The sequence below is a fragment of the Mauremys reevesii genome, linkage group 20, assembly GCF_016161935.1.
Source record: "Mauremys reevesii isolate NIE-2019 linkage group 20, ASM1616193v1, whole genome shotgun sequence".
Taxonomy (NCBI): Eukaryota; Metazoa; Chordata; order Testudines; family Geoemydidae; genus Mauremys; species Mauremys reevesii.
Genome location: NC_052642.1, coordinates 19,664,145 through 19,686,357, shown reverse-complemented (window position 1 = coordinate 19,686,357; position 22,213 = coordinate 19,664,145). Strand labels below are relative to the sequence as shown.

Below are 22,213 nucleotides of genomic sequence, written 5' to 3'. Positions count from 1 at the left end.
TAAATTTCCTTAACCAAATGTCTAATACTTTAAATATTTTAAAATGCAATGTGTCTACTTTTATTTACAAATAAACTAGGCAGGAAGGTTTCACTTTCTGGTTCTTACGTATTAATGTGGTGTTGGGTTATATATGCTGTGATGTAGCAAACTCCTCTTCACTGAATTTTATTAATTTCTGGAAGCATTTATCTTGTTGAAAACCTTTTTTTTAAATGCTGTTGCCTACATTACTTAACTTTCCCTTACTAAACTTTCGAAAAACCTACTTTTGTGCTTTATTTGATTAGCAAGAAGTCCATTCTCTTAGTGTCATCTCTTCCAGCCTCCCTGTGGGTAAATCTCAAAGCAGTGTGATTGTTTAGATATGCACACACTTGTTGAATCTTATTGATTCCAATTCTTTAAAATGCTATTTGATGGGTGGTCTCCCCCAAAAGGTTTAAATTCTTCCATATTGGCTGATACCCTTTGTGTGAATGTGAACAGACTGCTGAGGGACAATGTAAGCAGTCTGTATGTACCCTGCCTAGCTGAATGACTAATGGGGCTAGTTCACCACAATTCATATTCTACAGCTTCAACAAATAGAAGTTGCAGTTTTGTGGTCCCACAGACATAAAATGCACCTGTTTTCAGTTAGTCTTTATGGGACTCTGCTATTGTGAAACCAATTGCTTAGGAGAACCTGTTCTTTTTACCTTATGGTAGCACCTGCGACTGTTCAGAATACAAGATTCTAATTAGAAATGCTAGCTTCCAAATTATTCTCCCATTGTGTTCTCCAAGAACAGGTGAAAAAGTAGTTCACACCCAAAAAAAGATTTGGTTAAAATCTTTTCAAACCGTATCAATTAAAATATGTCTCTGCAGCGTTAAACACAATGGGACTGAGGGAAGCCAGCAAGAAACAATGCAAACTGAGTGAAGAATGGTGTTAAAAATATTTTGTCACTTTCTCTAAAGCTTTTTCACTTTGTCACTTTTTCCTCTGCCCTCATTAAGGATCTAGGTTTAATTCTTAATGGTACCTTCATACAGGAGTGTGAATAGCTCATTGTAAGCATCTACCAGTAGGCACTCTGTGCTGCAATCAGTGTGTACTGTGGTATAGTAGTGTGTACTGTGGTTCACTAGAACAAAATAGGAGGTAGATAGAGAAACATCACTGTTATGCAGCTCCTTGCCTGTATGCCAGAACTTGAGCTGGGGTGGTGGCTGGGAACTAATAGAGGAAGTGAACACTTATTGTAAAACTTTCCCTGTGGTTCAACAAATTACCACTTAGCATTTGTTCTAATAAGCGACTTACAATTCAAGTGATATCTCCCACTAAATCTTGGCTAAACAATTATTTTTTTCATCAGCACGCAGCTGCTTGCTGTGGTTCTACTCTGACAATATTGGTGTGTGCTTGCTGTATCAACTGTACTAAATTTTGATTAACTGCCACACATACACCCTTGCAGTAGTCTTTCCTCCAATAAAAGGTTGCATAGGCTAAATTAGACCCATTGCCACTTTTGCAACCTTAGCGTCTTACATAAGTTTGCACAGATAAAACTAACCAACTTAATTCTGAAGCACCACAAAAAAACAAACAAAAAAAAAACCCTCCCTCCCCTTAGATGAGTTACTGAGTAGAGCTAATAAGTAAAACATTTGCCAAAGAAAGCAAACAAATACAGGGAATTGAGGTACTAAGTACAATTTTGCATGCATTTATCAGTAAAATTACTTTCTACTGAAAGCTACCTTTAAAAAAACCAAACAAAAAGTGTTCCACTTAATTATCATGTAAGGAATTCCCAAACAAATGTTTGTATGTAGTGGGACCTCACTCTAATATCGCAAGCATAGCTAGCATTTAACTCAACTGCTGTTCCATCTATATTACCAAACATCCTTACCTAAAAGCCACACTCTCATGCTCATAGTTATCTTGGGCAGCTCCAGCTTTTTATTACACAGTGTCTGATTTCTCAACCATCATGTTGGATAGTAATTTGTCAGGACACTGTTTCAAATATTGATGCTGGAACTTTAGGAGACATAGTCAGCTACTACTCTACCCCAATGCCCCAAACTTGACACTCAGACTACAGAGGAGAAATATTACAGTCTTTAATGAACTTTGTTTTTCGTGTGTGTGTGCGCGCGCCGTGAATTCAGTTTAAAATGAATTATTTAAGTCACTTAGCACCAGTTCCTTGAGAGAGATAAATAACTCTAGATTAAGTTATTTTCCCACCCAATGTTCTAGAAAAAGTAATTATTTTAAGCTGGCCATTGCAGCTCAAACAAGTAATGAATTTGCCCTTAAATTACTCCATGATCTATGCCTTATCGACATATATTTCATTTCATCATAAAATAAAACTTTGCTGCTGGGCTCTTGCTTGTTGATAGATTGACTACTGGACCACTTTTAAAATAATCCCTCCCAAGTGTAAGGGGGGGGAATGAAATTATAGTATGTTACAATCAGCATACAAGGCTGAAAACTCATCTCATTGCTTTAGGAGTGTCTTTACAGGAGTTAGGTCAAGATTTGCCCCTATTCCCATCCCGTCTGATTCCCTGGTGGTGGATGCCACTAACCAGCAGCAGAGACAAGGATTTCAAGGCCTGTTGCCCAAGAATAGGGACGCCAAAAAATTAGACTTTTTCGCGTGAAAGGTTTACTCCACAGGGGCACTGCAACTCTGTGTATTCAATCAACAGGCTATTGTCAGCAGATAATCCTACAATGCCTGCTCAGCAATGGCCAAATTTACAGAGTTGCTCCCCTTGAACTCCTGTGCTGCATTTTGGGCTCTGGTTGAGGAAGGGAGACTGATCTCCAGAGCTTCCCTTCAGGCGGCAACCAGGGCCATGGCTCCAGGTTTATGGCCTCCCCTATGAGGTACAGCAAACTATTAAAGACCTGCCCTTTGAGGGTGAGACTCTTTTCTCAGAAAAGATGGACAAAAGGCTGAACAGCCTTAAAGATTCCAGAGCCACCCTCAGGTCCCTAGGCCTCTGTACTCCCTCAACATAGCGGAGACGTTTCTACCCACAGCCCCAGCAACGGTTCGGTCAGCAAAACCGCTAAGACCGATGCCGCGCCAACCTTCTGGACAGGGCTCGGGACAGCCAGAGCCATTCTCAGGGCCCAAGCCAGCCTTTTGAAGGCACGGTTGAGGAGGGTGTACCACACCTAACAATAGATCCACCCTGCCTTCCGTCTCGTCCCAAACTATCCCCTTCCTACCATGCATGGTCCAATATCACCTCGGACTGATAGGTGTTCTGCATGGTAGACAGGGGATAGTCCATCCACTTCTGTGCCCTGCCACCCCCCTTCCTGTCCCTCTTCAGGGACCCTTCTTATGAGCAGCTCCTTATCCAGGAGGTGCAGTCGCTCCAGTCTTTAGGGGCAGTGGAGAAGGTTGCACAGGGGATTCTATTCCTGGTATTTCCTAATACCGAAAGCCAAAGGTGGCCTCAGACACATCCTGGACCTGCGAGAACTCAAAAACTTAATAAAGAAACTCAAGTTCCGCATGGTCTCTCTGGCCTCCATCATTCCCTCATTGGATCCAGCAGACTGGTATTCTGCCCTCTACTTAAAGAACGCATACTTTCATATCACAATTGCCCAACCCCACAGGAAGTACCGCAAGTGTGTGGTCAGCAATACCCACTACCAATTTACAGTCCTCCCAGGCGGTCTGTCAGCAGCACCTCGTGTCTTCACCAAGTGCATGGCAGTCGTTTCTGCGCAGGCACCGGGTACAGGTGTATCCTTACCTAAACAACTGACTGATCTAGGGCCACTCCAAGACCCAAGTGGAAACTCAGGTCAGACTCATCAGAACCACCTTTGACAGCCTGGGTTGTCTTCTAAACGAATCAAAATCCACTCTGTCCTCTGACCAGAGGATAGAATTTATAGGGGCAATATTGGACTCGACCCAGGCCAGGGCACACCTACCGCAAGCGAGGTTTCAGGCCCTGACCAATATCATCCAAGGCCTCAGACAGTTTTCCACCACCACAGCAAGAAATTGCCTGAGGCTTCTTAGACACATGGCTGCCTGTACCTATGTGATGCAGCATGCCAGGCTCAGGCTTTGACCTCTTCAGTCGTGGCTTGCATCAGTGTACCGGCCAGCCAGGGACAGTATAGACAGGATAGTGACCCTGTCTCACCTAATCCTTGACTCCCTCCTGTGGTGGCTCAACCTCAGGAGGTATGTTCAGGCATCTCCTTCTCCAGTCCTCACCTGTCTCTGATGCTAGTGATGGATGCATCAGACTTGGGCTGGGAAGCACATCTGGGAGACCTCAGGACTCAAGACCTCTGGTCTCAGGTGGATCTAGCTCTCTATATCAAAGTCAGAGAGCTGAGAGAGGTGCGCCAGACCTTCCGAGCACACTTAACGGGACAATGTGTATTAGTCATGATGGACAACACCATGGCAATGTTCTATATCAACAACTGGGGGGTGCACACTCCTCTCCCCTGTGCCAGGAAGCTCTCATCCTGTGGGACTTGTGTAGAACATTCAGTACACCTACATGTGTCGTACTTCCCTGGGGTACAGAATGAGCTGGTGGACCCTTTGCCTGTACGTTGTGATTTTGATCTTCCAGATAGACCTATTCGCCACGCAATGCAACAGGAAGTGTCAGCAGTTCTGCTCCTTCCAAAATCACAACCTGGGCTCCAGCGCTGATGCGTTCCTCCTCCTATGGGGAGGTTCTCTCTTACACACCTTTCCACCCATACCACTGCTTCACAAGGTGCTCCTCAAGATCTGAAGGGAATGAGCTCAGGTATATTGATAGCTCCATCATGACCTCAACAGCACTGGTACACATCTCTCCTAGACGTGTCCATAGAAGCCCTAATCACCCTCCCACTCTGCCTGGACCTTCTATCACAAGATCACGGCCATCTTTGGTTGCTTCACCTCATGGCGTGGAAGCTCCATGGTTGAAACTGATGGAGCTTTCCTGTTCAGGCCAGGTTAGAAAAGTCCTCCTTGGCAGCATAAAACCCTCTATGAAAGCCACATACCTTGCCAAGTGGAAGAGATTCAGTCTGGTCAGCGCAGCATCATTCACCCCCAATGCTAGCCTCAGTGCCACTTATTCTGGACTACCTCCTACATCTGAAGCAGCAGGGGCTTTCGTTATCATCAATAAGGCTGCACTTAACTTCCATCTCAGCTTTCCACGCCGGCGAGGAGGGCTGCTCTGTGTTTGCTAAACTGATGGTCAGCTGGTTCTTAAAAGGGCTCAATAGGCTATACCGTAATGTCCATCAACCTGTCCATGCCTGGGACCTCAACCTGGTCCTCTCTAGGCTCATGGGACCTGCATTTGAACCGTTAGCAACTTGCTTCCTGCTCTACCTCTCTTACAAGGTAGCATTCCTAGTAGCGATAACCTCGGCCAGGAGGGTGTTTGAGCTCAGGGCCGTGACATCAGAGCCCCCTTATACCGTGTTCTGTAAGGACAAGGTTCAGCTCAGGCCCCATCCTGCTTTCCTCCCAAAGGTCGTGTTGCAGTTCCACGTCAACCAGGACATCTTTCTCCCCGTATTCTACCCTAAACTGCATTCTAGCGCCAGGGAGCAGAGACTTCACTCACTAGATGTTCGCAGGGCGCTAGCTTTCTACATCGAAAGAACAAAGCCATTGAGAAAATCAGTCCAGCTGTTCGTGGCGGTGGCAAGACAGAATGAAGGGCCTACCCATGTCCTCCCAACGCATCTCGTCATGGATCATGTCCTGCATATGCAAGTGCTGCAGTCTGGTGGGGGTTCTCGCACCCTCGATCATTGCACACTCCACCAGGGTGCAGGCCGGGTGAGCAGCATTCCTGGCTCACATCCCTACTCAGGAAATCTACAGGGCGGCGACGTGGTCTTCTATCCACACTTTTACCATGTATTATGCAATTACGCAACAGGCTAGAGATGACACGGCCTTTGGCTGAGCAGTGCTCCAGTCAGTGGATGACTCTGACCCAGCCTCCTGAATTTGGGCTTGAGAGTCACCTGACATGAACAAGCCCTCGAAGAAAAAACGGTTACTCACCTTCTCATAACTGTTGTCTTCGAGACGTGTTGTTCATGTCCATTCCAATCCCCACCCTCCTACCCCTATGTCGGAGTAGCCGGCAAGAAGCAGCTGAGGGGGTGCAGGGCTCTATATTGGACACCATGAAGGTGTGACTCAGGCACCCAGGCTGACCCTACAGTTGCTGCGAGGGGAAAAAATCTTCCGGCTGCTGTGCACGTGCGTGCGCACACACCTGATTGGAATGGACACAAACAACACATCTCGAAGAACCACAGTTTGAGAAGGTGAGTAACCATTTTTTCCAAGCGGCGGCTCCTGCTTCGGCCGAGCAAATACTTCAGAATAAGGCGTGAGAAGTTTTCAGTGTTCACAACAGTGTACAGCTGAGCACGGTCCATGCTTGCCATGCAATGGCATCTGTATGGGTAACCCAGGCTTAGGAAAAAAGGCACGAAAAAGGCTTGGTTTGTTTGCTGTTGATTTCAGGGAGGGAGGAAAGTACATCAGGAGAGGCTAATGCCAATTTCCCATAACCACCCACGCAAATGTTTTGGTCCCATGAGGCATTGCAAGCCCAACCCAATGTTCCTGTCGGCTCCATGCACTGTGGGATAGCTACCTAGAGTGCAGCGCTCTGTGAGTCGATGCAAGCCCTGCTAGTGAGGATATTAGTAAGGATGTGCATAGTGGGGACATGCAGAATCGACTTGCTTAAATCGGAGGCTCAGTGTTGACTTAAATAAAATCAACCTAATTCTGTAGTGTAGACATACCCTAAGATAGGAGCACATTCTCTTGCAAAGAAACCAAGCATTTCTCAAATTGGCAGTTTCTTTAAGTGTTCAACAGAGAGAGTACCAAAACAGCCAAAAACTAAATTCAGGCTAAATTCAGCCCTGCAGTAATTCACTGGCAGGAGAGTTTTTGCCTTTTATGTCTGAATGGAAGAAGTGAGGAGAGAGACATAAGCAGAGAGAAGAGAATGATTTGGTTGCACAGTTAGCGTAGAGACTAATCACCAGGACATTTGTCTTTGAAAGTTATCTAATTTTATGGGGCAAATGGTGATCTTTCATGTGTTGCATATATTTAAAAGTTGCTGTTATCAATGGAACAGTAACAAATCCTGTATGCTTATAGAACATGCACCAGCCAAAAGAATTCAAACTGCATTTATTCTCTATATTCTATGCACACTACAAATTGTGTATATATAATATAAAATAGATTCTCCCATTTAAGAAGATTTGGTTACTTGATATTTGACAAAAATATAGCATTAAAGATTTGTTTTGAAAATACAAACTTTATAAAGTAAAAAACTTCCAGCAGTGGCTGGGTAATTTATATGATAAGCATAAGATGGAGAAAGATTCCTATAGATCTGCAGTGGACCTAAGTGGGGGAAATTCGTATGATTTTCCTCAAAATGTAATGAAAAACAGTTAATGACATAGGTCTAACACATGAAAAAAGAGGGCTCATTTCTCTGAACTATCAGGTTAAGCATTAAAAGGCCTACTCTTTGAGTCTGATGAGTAGCTCTGCAACTCCCACTCAAGTCCATAGGAGTTGTCGGTGCTCAGCATCCAGGGGCGGCTCTAGAGATCACGCAGCAGCGAGCGCGCGCGCTCCCCGCCGTCCGTCCTCAGCGGTTCCCGCTCTTCCCGCTTCGGCTGAGCTCCTGCAGCTCCTGGGCCGGCGTCCACCGGAGCCCGACCCCAGCGCTGCCGCACGGCAGGCAGGCACTGCGAGCTCAACCGGGAGGCGGGGGACGGCGGACCACGCCCTGCGGCAGGTCCGGCGGTCGTCCGGCCCCCCCCCGACCTGGCCGCGCAGGCATGCCGAGCGCCAAGCTCCCCGAGCGCGCCGCCCGGGAAACGGCCGCCCCAAGCGCCTGCTTGGCGCGCTGGGGTCTAGAGCCGCCCCTGTCAGCATCCCAAGATCATAGCCCGCCTCTGTAGCTGCTGTGTGTGGTAAAGTCATACAAGAATAAATGCAATTTACTATAATTCAGAACACTGCAAACTATTGTAGATGTTCATGTAAAACACTGAGGGAAGTAACTAACTGCGCAGCATTTTCAAATATTTGACCATTTCTCTGAAGTATTATGAAAAAAAATCAAAATGTTGGATTTTGAACATTAATTCTAAAATTTAAGATTTTTTTAATCTATGAAAAGGCAGTTTTCAATTATGCTATGTTTTAATAAACTCAAATTTTTAGAACATTTGATAGAAGTACTTGAGGGTCTTAGATAATCCTTTGCTAATCTTAAACACAGTCCCTTTACCATCCACATTAAACTGCAAAACATTAATTCAAATGAATGTACACTGTAAAAAATGTAAAAGTATGACATGTTTTAATAAATCTGTAGATGCATAGAAGTGGCTCCATCCTTCCATTTGTTAACATGGTCTGAAATAACAGTTCTGCAGAGTGGACATGTTTTCTCTCTATTGAACCATAAAGAGATGCATTCTTCACAAAATATGTGCTGTAATGAAAAGAATGACAAGTACTTGACATTTTTTAATGGCAAGAGCACAAAAGATCTAATATTTATTACAAACTGTTTTTCAAATCCATTTAGAATATTAAAAATCTAGTTACTCTCCTAATAATTAATGGTTCTGCTAAACTATTCTACTTATATAATTGCATATAAAACCAAGCTAAAAATATTAAAATTGCAAACTCAAGCATTCAGATCTTAGGAAATGCCAGAAGTAAGGTTACCTGTGCAATGCTGATTCAGCTCCTCTATGCGTAAGTATTATGATAATATTTAATCACGTGATCATATCCTATTTTTTGCAGAGGACCCTTGCCTCATGCAGTGCATGGAATGGATGGGTGATCACTTAATGAGCAGCCATTCAATATTTTGTTTTCTTGTTTGATGAGTGGCCCTATGTCTTATTTCCTGCGCACTATTTGGACTTTGCTCTGAAAACAATTATTAATTTTCTTATGGGCTTTTCTACATCACAGAGCTATTAAGGTATCCACTAATTTGGGGTGACCAATTTGAGACAAGCAGGACCGGATTTTTAAGAGTCCTTCGCATTATACAGCACTTAGTATATTCAAAGCAAAGCTCTGTGGCTAAGACAGGGACAAAATCAAATTCTTAAGGGCAGAATTTAACTGTTTTACCCATGAGCCCATTGTTTCTATTCCTGCAATCCCCTGCTGCAGTTGCTACGCACCTTCCAACTTCTGCAACAGGTGATGCAGAATCCTACAGATATGTTGTGTTTTTTTTTTAAACTACATAACCTTAATTCATCCCCAGAACAGGTGAATCCTGTGCACTCTGAGGCAAGAGGTTCTGTGGGAAAAAAAATAGTATGTGATCGCATAATTAAACACCACAATGCTTACACACAAGGGGGGAGGGGGGTCACATCAAGGTTGCACAGACGTTGTGGCATTTCCGAGCAGTGAACTTTTGACTTTGTAACATTAATAGTGTGCTTTTAACAGAGAATTTTTCTGGTGTGTTACTTAAAAAAGCAATCTGAGAAAAAAAAAAAAAAACCCGAATTTCCTCATGTAGCAACAGTGACTCCTGGGTTCCATTCCTGGCTTTGGAGGAGTGTGTCCCCTAGTGGGCACAAATTTTGGCCCATTTCCCCACCAAGTGTGGCCCCTTCTGACCTATCCGCTCCCCTTGGTCCCAGTGCCTGTTTATTCCTCACTACTGGCTCCTCACCCAGTTCTGTTCTTGCAGCCCCAGATTCCTCAGGCTTTTCACCCTAGTCCCACTCTCCTTCCCCAGCCATTCCCAGCTCCTCCTTATCCTACTTCCTAATCTAATCTGTGTCTCCCTGCATACACATTACTCATCCCCACTACCTCCCAGTCCCGCTCTTAGTGTCCCTCCACTCCTTGGCCCAGTCTCTTGCTCAAACAGTCCCAGTTCTGACTCACATACTCTAGATCCTCAGATTTGTCTCTCCCTCTCCTCTTTCTCCTGGTCCCACTGGTTCAGTTCCAGTCTCCCCCCTGCCAACCTCCAGTCCCAATCTATCCTCCCACCCTGACACGGTTCTCCTCTCTTCACCACCCCTTTGCTCCTTGTGCCAATCTACTCCCCTTGCATTCAAATTAGGTGGTTTCATTCTCCATGCTGCCTGGACCGAGAAGGGGGGGGCGGGGTCACTGAGAGCACAGGAAAGACAGGCTCCCTGCACTCAGTTCAGGTGCCCAGACCCAGCCCTGGCTACAACAGCCCCGAGTTGCAATTGCAGGAAAAAGTCCTCCTGCGCCCTGGGCAGATTTTCACAGGGAGCACAACATGTTCATCCCTGTCACAAAGGCAATCCCCTGACGCATTTAGAGTTTCTGCTCCAAAGCATAAGGAGCTAGACAGCCGCTAAAAGAAAAATTCACCAGAATTTTTTTTAACAAATATTTTTTCCTAGCCTCATTTTCAGAAGTGACTGGACTATTTTGGCTGAACTTTTCAAAAACAAACAAATCAGTCTGAAGCAGACACCCAACATGAACCATTTGGGATGAAATTTTCCAAGTTTTGCAAGATAAAAGCAAATGAAAACAGGGTCATATAATGGGAAATGTTGGGCAACCTTAACCATAGACAGTGCTACCAACCCTACCTGTAACAACAGCAATTACTGTATTTATTTAAAAAACAAACCAAAAAAAAAACCAACCACTGCAAAGCATCAGCAGTATAGCACAGTCAAGTGAGAACAAGTTGATAGCTTTTTCTACCCCAAATCTGTCTTCAAAAATAGTGTCTTCAAATCTCCTAAGAAACATAGGAATTGCCATATTAAATCAGACTCACGGTCCATCTAGTCCAGTGTGTTGTCTCTGACTGCAGTCAGCACTAGATGCTTTAGGGGAAGGTGCAAAAAAACCTCCTAATCCATAGTAGTTAGATATTTCTTTAGTCTTTGAAGCATGCAATTTAAACTCTTCCAAAATTTGTTGGCATCAATGCTGTATATTCTTTTATCCATCTAAGTGTCCAATCCCTTGTTGAATACTTGCTAGTATTAAACAACTGGTCCCATACAATATAGTACTGACAGCTGCTGTCTTTAGCGTATAATATGTCAAACATTTTAAAAAAGTTGCAGGCACATACACGCAAGCTAGCACAGTACTCTTCCAGCAAAAGGGAGTTTCCCATTCACAAGCATCTACAAGTTTTTCCATAAAGCTGTTGCTATTATCCAACTGACACTGACACCATCAGCTTGAGTCACAAAGTTTCAGAATCGGAGCCTCCCACATTGTGATTCTCCAATTCAAAAATCTCTTTAGAATTACCTGGCAGATGAGAAGAATAGGCTTTTGAAATTCAGCTTGGCATATTGAACAAATATCATCTGCTTCAGAACACTGTCTCTTGCTAGCTGTCACTCCATAGTGCTGTTAAAAAAAAAAAAAAGATTTTGCAGCACGTTAAGATCCAGAAAAAGATAAGGAAGACTGAAAGGATGTGGTTAGAGGGGAAACAATTAAATCCCTGGGGCAACAGGATGTTAAGTGTTTCAATCCTTAGGATGCTACATTGACACATACATGCTTCAGGGCAAGGTGGTATTTGGGTATAATCTACTGAGCACACTATGTGGGGACTTCAAAAGTAATTTGCTACAATGGTGGCCTTTCTGCAGCAAAGTTCTGTCATGGGCTGTTACACATTGACCAGAATGGAAACACATCACTTACTGTTAAGAGAGTATTGCTTACACAGACAACTATATTTTAGTATTCATCTAATTAAATGTCAAAAATACTCATATATTCTGGTACATGCACAGCAGGCTCTAGATTAAATTACAATACATTTTATCAACCACCCACTGTTCTAGAAAAATAATCATTTTTTATTTTGAATGGAATATCTGTTTATTCTTCATTTATTTTGCCAAAATCTGGGTCTCACTCTTGTATATTTCAGTTAGTTGCTAATGGGTAAAGGTTTGCTACTTTGTTCTTGCAGATGTGAGTCAAACAAATATTTTGCCCATCTTTAAAATATATTCTTTATATCATACTTTATTTACATGGTATTCAAATAGTTTACCTCAAGATGCTGCTTACACAATAAAAAACTGATCACTTTTAAAGTGACTTCAGGTCGGCCCATGATCGTGAAGCTGAGAAATTAAATTTTACAGTGCAAGAAACTGTAAGAAGGGAACAAACAGTGGGATTACTTTGAAAGTTGAACTCCATGTAACTAAAAACAATGTGATCAACTAGTACACAGGAAAAAGCTATCTTCAAGAAGAATCATTTTGGTAGAAGCCACATTTGTCATTTTGTTGTTACAGAGAATCCAATACTCACTGGTCGTGTACAAAATATCCGCAAAACCTGTCTAAAGTTTCTCAGATGTCCAAAAAGGCTCAAAAGCTGAAATTGAGAAAAGAAAAACAAAATTATGCTTAATATTTATTTCCAAGAAGTAGATTTTCAAACCTTGTACAGATTTTGAAGTGAAGAGCCTCAGTGCTAGAATTCTGTGCAACGCTTTGCACACTTGGCCTTCAGTGTTTTACTTTTAGTCTGGTAACGAAACAATTGTAGGAGGGACTAGGTAGCTCTACTTATTACTGAGATGCCCAACACTTCCCCTTTTTAAAACCATGCTTTCGGTCGCTTATAAACTTTGCCAAATTTTAACTGTTAAGTCTGAAATTTTCCATGCTGGGTGTCTGCCTCAGGCTGAACTCTTGTGCAAAATTTCAACCAAAATGGTTGAGCAGTTCCAAAAATGAGACTACAGTAAAATATATTGTTTTGCTCATGTTACAAAAATTGTGGTAAATTTTTTTTTTGAGATGCTCTCGAACCCCCATGTTTTGGAGCTAATATCTCAGAAGAGTCTGTCCTCACTGGAAAAAAATAGTAAGCGATCATGTAATTAAAGACTGTACCATAGTGCATACACACAAGGGGGCTAAGTTAAGGTGGCACAGGCAACTTTATATCTAGCATTACCTAACTTGTGAGTACTTAACTTGGCAATCAATTTTTTTTAACATAATCTTTTAATTTTGCATGTGTATAGTAAACAATAGAACACAGCTGCTGTGTTATATATAAACTGTACCAAACCAAGATAGTTGTGGATATGCCTTGGATAAACACAGAGTGGGATACTGTCAAACGGACAAAAGGGAGTTAGGTACCCGACTACACTGAAAATCAATGGGAGTTGATACCCAACTTCCCTTTGTGACAGGGAGGTTCTAAGCCATGTTGAGGAGAAACATATTAAGCTGACAAGTTAAAATAGTGGAATGGAAGCCCAAAGCAACAATTTTACATAATGCAAGATTTTCCAAAAGGAGATGGTTTCGTTAACTGGAATTCTGCCTATCTCCCTTGGCAATTTGTTTACATACTGCCTACAAGAAGTCTACAGTAACAGTTAAGACTTATTTGGTGCATTACTCTGCATTCTGTCCACAAGTTCTTAATATTTTTTTCCACCCTAGTTCAAGTTTGGTCTTACTTTGGAAGCCACTTATGAGTTTGACAAAAGCGACCTCAATTTGATGTAACCATTCTATTTAGAAATTTATATTGGCAGTACAAAGGCACATAGGCACTCTATAGCAAAATTACAAAAAAACAAACAGAACAACAGAAGTCTCTAATTAACCAAAAATCCCAAAGACCCACCAACCTGATTCCCTATTATTACAAAGGCCACTCAAAAACACAATAGGGCCATGAAGTTGCCAAACTCAGGCTCCGGCAGATCTCCCAGACGCAGCAGGAAACAGAGGGTCAGGCTGCCACCCTGAGAATGCCCTAGTGCTTGCTGTGTTAAAGTGAAATTCAGAACCTGAACTCTCCAACAGTGAGAGCAACCCAGTGGATCTTAGCTTAAAGGACACAAAACATATGTAGCCATCCTGGCATTAACAACTAGTTCAGACAGAATTCCTACTCTCACACTCAGCTGTGGCAAGCAATTTTTGGACTGTGTAAAACATCATTAGTTTTCTAATCATCCTTCAAAGGGAGGGTGAATAGATTTAGTGCCTGACCTAGCAAATTTTTATATTGATTCTGGAAGGCTGTATTAAACCAGCAAGTCAGTTCAAACTCTGGTGAATATTTCAGAATAAATTAATTTGTATGTCTACATCTCTTCTATAGTAATTACTGCAGTATCATCTTAGTACATTAAAATACAGAGGAAGATAACGTTTACATACTTTTAGGATGAAATAGAGTAGACCCAGCAATACTCCAAGACTCCGCCCCAGTACATTGTCCAGCTCCCTATAGCCAATAAGATAACGAAACCAAATTGGTATGGGGACAAATGTACGGTAATACTGGCAGAATTCTTCTAACAGCATATACCAGTAGCCCTAGGAACAACAAGAGGAATATTTAAAAATACATTTAAAACACAGATAATTTAAAGTTAATGCATCTTTTCTATACATGTACTCTCTTTTTAATATTTATCCCTCATTATATCTTAACTAGTGTCTCAACAGATCTGAAATACTGTTTGGAAACTTGAGTCATTAAAATCCCATACATGTATGAGTTACAAAACTGCACGGTGTTACATTAAACTCCTTAAAAATGGGGCCAAGATCATGATTTTAAAAAAGATGTTTTATCATGGGTTAATTCACTAACACTTCACCAATTAGAGTTAGATGTCAAGACAAACAACAAAACGGATGATCTTTGGCAAGTCGCTAGTTGTGCAGTTGTTTTATGATAGTTGACAAATGTCAACTAGCAGGCTCTGCTCAAGAGAAGGCCAGAAACATCAAGGTACTTAAGATCACAATAGGGGTGCCTTTGCCAAGTGCCTACCTACTTACCAGTGTTATCAGTCTTGCTTTCATAAGCATTAAAAAAGGGAAAAAGTTACAAGAAAAATCCAAACATAAAGATCAATTTTCTGTTAAAAAATTGTGTGCATATATAATGCTGAGAAAAACGGGGGTTAAGAAAAGGCCTTTCATTTTACAACCACGTTAATCAGAACTCCATTTACCTCCCCCACAAGTTACTCTGTATTCTTTAAAAGCTCCCTTTTAAAACAGTTTTGCAATCAATTTATAAGCACCTAGAGGACAATACAATAAGGAATAACCATCATGAATTTGTCAAGAACAAATCATGCCAAACCAACCTAATCTCTTTCTTTAAAAGAGTTACTGGGCCTGGTGGTTAGGGGACAGCAGTAGGTGTGACATAACTTGATTTTAGTAAGGCTTTTGATGCAGTCTCACATGACATTCTCATAACCAAACTAGGGAAATGCGGTCTAGATTAAATTACTATAAAACGGGTGCACAAGTAGCTGAAAGACCATACTCAAAAAATAGTTGACAATGGTTTTTCCCTTCCCCTGCATCAACAGATAATGCGCAGAGCTTTAATTAAGGAAAATGTTCCTCTAGGTGGGATTCATGACTGGCTGATTGTACTGTAAAAGGAACTTCATGTTAAAGCTAAGTATAGATTATTTTCTTACCTTGGATTTAAAAGACATCATAAAAGAAGGCACCAAGAGAATAAAGCATTTGAAGCCCATGAAGAGGAATTTCAGAATAAAGTCTGTGATTCCCACGATCCAAAGTACCTCCCAGAAGTTCATAAAATCCACAGTAGGTTTTAAAAAGATTAAGCTACAAAAAGAAATATCTAAAATTACAAGGGTACACTCTCCAGAGGTACACACCATGAATGGATATCACCGTATGGTTTCATTTAAAATGGTACTTTTTTTTAGAAAAAGCATGTTTAGATAGTGTAATGCTTTCCTCTAGAAGGAGTGGGAAAGAGATCTTTTCTCATCCATGAAGAGCTCCCCATTTCGAATCCACTTTACATCTGCATTGTAACCTTCATCCTGCCATACAGTTACTTGCTCCCTTTCCCATTCTGCCAATGTTGCCCCTTAGTTAGCAGGGTTGTTGTAAACTAGTGAGAGAAGAAACTTAGACACATGCCCTGCTAGAAACTCATGGCACTGTGTCCCCAGTACTCCCACACCAAGGGGTAACAGGGCTGAGAATCAAACCCAAGCTGTGCCAGTGAACCCCAGACATAGGGTCTAATCTTGCAAACCCTTCTTCACATGAGTGTTTTGCAGTAAGGCTTTGCGGGACTGTTAAGAGAAGCCAACTTCTTGATTCTCTTAAAAAAGATATATATATTTGCCGGGAGCAAAGATGAGGTTTTCACAAGAAATGACATTTCATTTAAAAAGTGACTAATATAACATAGATGTTCTGCTAATTACCTGTAATAAAGTGACTGAGAGTGAAAGGTATAATACAAGAGGAGAGATGACCCGGTTAGGAATATCAGTACCCAAGCACATTGAAACTTGGAGCACCTTTCCTGTAAGATACACATTAAAAATGTAATAGTTGTCTGTTACTTTGATTTTTTTTTTAAGTCTCAAGTTAATTTATTTCACACTCAATAAAACTAGAACTGCAGTATTTGAACACAGTCACTAGTACAAGATGCTGCTATGTTACTTTAGACCAGGAAGAAGTGGTGCAAGGGCAGATCATTGTGCTCACACAGATCTCCATGCACTTTAATGGGGTGAACGCCCAAGCAGTAACACTTCTTAAGGAAATGTTTTTGTTTTTTGTTAAATGTTTTTTATATGTCTAATGTTTATATATATACTCAACTGCTTTTCTAAGTAACAAAATTCTCAATAACCCCTGTGCCCTCAGAACAGATACTCTGCATATGAAATGGTAGTCTTAACAGTTTTTAAAATACAGCTAAGAATTTGTGTCTCATAACGGCAGAAGCATTGTCAGGCATTTTCATATGGAAAGTCAGAAAAAGAGATTGTACCAATATTTTATTTTAAATTTGCAAAGTATGCTTCTCTGACAAGTGCTAAGTCAGGCTTAGAAGTGTGTAAATTTTATTGATAGCTAAAACATTTACATCTCAAAAATCCTATATTTATCTGTTTTGTTTACTAAATTAATATAAGATCATTTCACATTTCTCTCAAAAACTGATGCATGGAAAGTCTTGGGTAATAGTTAACGTAAAAACACTTCAACTTCATTGCAACAGGCAATACTTACTCTTAGAAAAACCTGATTTACAATGCTTTTGTTTGCATACATAAAAGTTGTTAGCAGCCCAATTCCAAGAGAAATGCCTATTAGGAAAAATGGGTCAGTTATATGGAGGAAAATAAGAAACTGGATTAAAATAAAATAAAAGCAAAATAAGTGCACTTCTAGCAAGTACTTGCAATAACATAATACAATTTTAACAGCTCAGGCAATCAAGCTAAAATAATTAAGCTACATTGTATATGCTAACAAAAGAAAAACAGATAAGTGATTGAAATCTCTTTTAGGAAATTTCTCCTTCCAGTGAAGAAATCAAATTAAAATAAAGCTAAAAGTAAATCAAATTATACTTCAGGCACGCTCATAAGCAGGATTGAATGCAGGAAAAAAGGGCTGGTTCCCTCATACCATACTGTGTTATACTCTACCGATTATATGCTGCATGGTCAGTTTGATACACAGAATCAAGATGTATGGAAGACTTTTGTGCAGCCACTGGAAGAGATATCTGAGCTCAGAGATGGAGCTTCCACTCTGTTCCTCTGAATCTAAGGTGGAATCTTCGGGCCCCCTCGCTTCACTGTGGGAGTGGCCATGCGAACGGCCCTGGGAACCTGACCGTATGTGCCTGAAACTGTGGTTTTCCCCTGCTTCTCCCAAGGCAGAGCTTAGCTGGATGTGAACATCTCCACTACGGTGGCAAGAGCCTTCTCCTGGCAGCCCTGCTATATGGGCACTCTGAGAGGACGAGGGAACATCACCACTTCCTGGGGCATTGTGGAGATGACTGCAATTTGATTGCATGGCGTTGAATTGATCTCTCTCTGGTCCAGATTCTTTTGTCTCACCGCTATGTCTCCTAAAGGGGAGGAAAAAGCCATGTTTAAAGGAGCAGTGTTCCGTTTAGTTAGGAAAATAGAATTGTCTCTCTGAAATGCAGAGCCTTTTGGCCATCCTGATGATCATTCAGTGATGTATACTGTAACCCTCAATGGGCTGCCAAACATACGGTCTGGAACAGCCAAAGCTACACTGAAAATTAGAAAGCACCCAGCTGAATAGGAGGAGACAGGCACTAGCTTGTGTAGCAGAAATTTTAACATGATATACAAGTTTACAGAAAAAGGCTGGGAACCATCATGAGATTATAGAAGGAAATAATGAAGGTGGGGGATGGGAACTGCACAATTAAGCATCCATAAAATGGCATATATTTAGACACAGACAAGTCTAATCAAAATCCAGTGAGTACTGAAAACTGAGTGCCATTATGGGATTACCAAACGAGATTATCCTTTCTGGGGAAGTGAGTGGAACCAGGTTAATCCACTTTTTAAAAGGCACTGGGAAGAGCTTGCACCATATGGGGGCTTTGCATAGGCAATATAATCCTGGGAGGGAGAAGAAAGCAGGAAATAAAGAGCTAATATGTGGGGCTGGGTTAGGGTTGGTAGAGAATCTAGCTCCAAAGGAAATTGCAGACAGTAAAGAGTGGTCTAATGGTTAGAGCAAGAGATCTGGGTTTTATTCCCAGTGCTGTCATTTACTCACTGTGTCCCTTGGCAATTCATTTCACTTCTGTGCCTCAGTCTCCCCATCTGTCAAATGGGTATAATAGTTCTTATATATGTCCCAAGAATGGTGTATTGTTTCATTAGATATTCTTTGGAAAGTGTTTTGAGATTACTGGATTAAGATAGCACAGAAGTGCAAAGTATTTTTACAGTATTTATCTGGTAGCAAACACTACAGTTGTGGTTTAGTTGGGATTTTCATTATAAACCCTTTTCAGTTGCTCACCATTTTCTCAAAAATGTTTCTTTTGTTGGACATATAGGGAAGTTTGAGTAAAATCTATTGACCTATTTTTCAGTTATGCAAGCTATGAAAAACATACAATCTGAATTGCAAGAAAACCTCAATATGCTATTTGTGCACATATCTACATTAGCAAAGACTTAACATTTGAAACAAAACTAGATTCTGCTAATTTATAAAAAAAAATTGGGTTATTAGCATTTAAGAAAAACTGCATGCACAGTAAAACTTCTCACTAACATTCAGAGCTATTATGGATACATTATCTGTTGTCCTATGATCGTATCGTAGGCCTCAGTCTTGCAAAAACTCATGTACTGTCCTTAGTGTGTGTGTGTGAGTAATCCAATAAGATGAAGTCAACAAGACCACTGAGTGTATGAATAAAGTTTCTCATGCGTGGGTTTGCAGGATCAGGCCTTTAATATTTATGTTGCTAAAACTGATCAATGTAATTAGCATTCTTGATTTGGTGGTTTCTGACCTGCTCCTGCAAAAACTACCAGGACAAAGTAGTTCCTATATTGTAATGAATTCCATTGTTTTAATGGACCACTACGTTTAGTAGTAAGGCTTTGCAGAATCAGCCCATGGCAGTTTACCTGTTTAGAGAACTTTAAAAATAACTGCATTTATTATTAAATCATACTATAAAACACACAGAATGCATAATACGGCTGAGTTAATGTTACTATGAGAATTCTTTTCACTTTCTAATTTAATAGGCACTCTAATGTTACATATATTAGCAAACATTTTGTATTTTAATTAATAGATCTTAAATCTACTCTCTGAACACTGACCAAAACATATTTTTTAAAAATTCCCTTTAATTGTACTTTTTCAATATGTCGGATCCTCCTACCCAGGCCTGAGTTTATGGGATGCTCCCAGGTTTATCAGAAATGGTGTCCTGCAACCAGGTTCTGAAGCCACCTGTCTAGCCTGCAAAATATCTATCTGTCACAGTGTGGTGATGACCCAACACAGCATCCTGACCTGACCCAAACACATCAGAATGTCACCCTGCTGCTCTGGGATGGCACCACTGCTGAGTTTCTCCCAAGGCAAAGACACTGATGCCAGGTAAATATTGTCCTGAACAAAAGAGCACCCAGAGGAGCGCCAATGCCCGCTTTCCCTTCCCAGCAGGGACAGTGAGGGGGTGACATACACACCCTCCTGTGCCAAACTAGCTGAACGTGGGTGGGCAGCACCAGTCAGTGAGAGGTAAATGCCCCCTTTCATCTCCACCCAGGGGTGGGAGTGGGGCAGACAGTAAGGTGCTAATTCCCCTTCCACCTTCCTCCCCTAGCAAGGGGGCAGGGGGAGAGAGGGCAGACAGGGATGGGGCAAATGCCCCCCCCTTCCATTTGCACGGAGAGTGGGGGGCAAATCCCCCCCCCCATTGAACTGTGAGAGGCAACACCCTCCCCTTTCCATTCCCCCCCCCGGCCCTAGACAGCGAGGGCCCAGTCCCCGTTGACACGGCCCGAGGACAGAACGCGGGGCAGATCCGCCGCAGCGCAGGTAAGGGGCGGAGCCAGAGGGGCAAATCACCCCGGCCCCGCAGCCTTACCTCTCATAACGCGGCCGGGGCGCCGTGCCCAGCCCTGCTGCCCGGGCCGCGGCCTCCCAGGGCCTCCATCGCCGACGCCTGGGCTAAATTGGGGGCGGGGGAAGAAGCAGCAGCAACTACCGGCTGTGGGAAGAGGAGGAGCTGGGGGGGAGGAGGAGGAAGGCCCGGAGCTGTTTGTCACCATAGCAACAAGGCTCAGGCGCTGCGTCCAGCGAGCACCGCGCCCGCGGGGGAGGCGGAGACAGCTGGTGAGGAGGGGGCCAGGGGGAGTTGTGGGGCGAGCCGTGAGGGGCCGGGGGAGGAAGGAGAGGCGCTGAGGCGTGGGCGCTGGGGGTCAGGGGTTGCGAAGAGGGGGCAGGAACGGGCCGAGGGGAGAGCTGGAGGAAGGCGAGGAGCAGGGCTTTGGAGGGTGCTGTCTGCAGGGGCTAGTGAGTTGAAGGTGCTGGGGGTGGATTTTGATGAAGCTGGTAGGTGCCCTATGAGGGTGAACGTGGCAGTGGCAGGCCGCGGCTGAGGGGGCGGATGGTAGGAGCGAAGTTGGGGAGTTAGGACTCAGATTACCTGGCTATTGGGAGTGAGGTGTGGGCTAAGGCGCAACTGAGAAGCAGGAGTCGTGATTTCTCACCCAGGCTCTGAATTTGGGCAGTCACTTAACCCCTGTGTGCTTCAGTTTTCTCTGTAAAATGTGGCAGTACCTACGGACGGGTAAATTAATGTTTGTCCGGTGCTTTGAATCAGAGCACTATATGTGCAAAGTATTATGATTTTTTATTATTATTATTAATAGGGTTAAACACTCATTTGAAGTTCTGTAAAGGTTTGAATATTTACTGGGGTTTGTACTGTGGTGGTGGGGTTCAGATTTTTGTGATTTGGATCTTTGAAGGATGGTTCAGTGGTTAGGGTGCTAGCCAGGGACTCAGCAGATCTGGAGTCAACTGCCAGCTCTGCCACAGACTTCCTGTATGATCTTGGGCAAGTCACTTAGTGCTTGTGTACACAGGGAGTTATTCTGGAATAGCTGTTCCTATTATTTCAGAATAAAAGCATCTGCACATGGAATTAATCAGGAATCTGCTTTAAATTCACATTACAGATTTATTTTCATATGTAGACTAACCCTTTGTCTGTCTTTCTGTGCCTCATTTCCCCATCTGTAAATTGAGTGGTGATGATAATACTTCCCTGTCTCACAGCGGTGTTGTGAGGATAAAAACATTAGATTGTAAAATGCTTAGATGCTATGGTAATGCAGGCCACATAAGTATCTGAAAGAGAGAGAGAGATTGAGAGAGGCATTTGAGTTGGTACCTAATGCTACGTTATTTAACATTTTGATTAGTGACCTGGAAGAAAGCATAAAATTATCACCGATAAAGATTGCAGATGACACAAAAATTGGGGGAATGGTAAATAATAAAGAGGACAGATCACTGATACTGAGTGATTTGGATCGCTTAGTAAGCTGAACGCAATACTGTTTCTCACTTTGACAATCAAAGCAGAAATTAAGGCTTGCATCTTGAAAAGTGACCTGTGTGGACACATCCCTTTATCCATGTGGTGCATCCCTGAAGGACTGGGGCCTACAGTGATTAATACACATGGATCCTGAATCCCAGGACCCTATTTTAAAAATAAAT

At 42.4% G+C, this 22,213-nt stretch overlaps 2 protein-coding genes across 9 annotated transcripts in view; one reads left to right on the top strand and one right to left on the bottom strand.

Moving 5' to 3' along the window:
- Positions 1-8,425: 8,425 nt before the first annotated feature.
- RNFT1 (ring finger protein, transmembrane 1) lies at positions 8,426-20,709 on the bottom strand. 3 transcript variants are annotated; one of them, XM_039507766.1, is made up of 10 exons: positions 20,571-20,709; positions 18,725-18,771; positions 17,602-18,032; positions 17,180-17,256; positions 16,360-16,460; positions 15,589-15,742; positions 14,300-14,458; positions 12,417-12,482; positions 11,388-11,489; positions 8,426-8,577 (listed from the first exon to the last, which is right to left on the bottom strand). In XM_039507766.1, the coding sequence occupies exons 2-10, from the start codon at positions 18,769-18,771 to the stop codon at positions 8,443-8,445; spliced, it is 1,272 nt and encodes a 423-aa protein (XP_039363700.1). In that variant the 5' UTR covers positions 20,571-20,709; the 3' UTR covers positions 8,426-8,442. The 3 variants fall into 3 exon arrangements, with proteins under 3 accessions (XP_039363700.1, XP_039363702.1, XP_039363701.1); XM_039507768.1 differs by having other exon boundaries at positions 18,022-18,032; XM_039507767.1 differs by lacking the exon at positions 18,725-18,771 and having other exon boundaries at positions 20,571-20,708.
- Positions 20,684-22,213, top strand: part of LOC120387279 — an 80,515-nt gene continuing 78,985 nt past the window's right edge. For all 6 annotated transcript variants that reach the window (XR_005590095.1, XM_039507761.1, XM_039507762.1 and 3 more), the window contains exon 1: positions 20,684-20,818. The gene's annotated coding sequence lies outside the window, so the exon portion shown is untranslated. The remainder of the gene's footprint in view (positions 20,819-22,213) is intronic.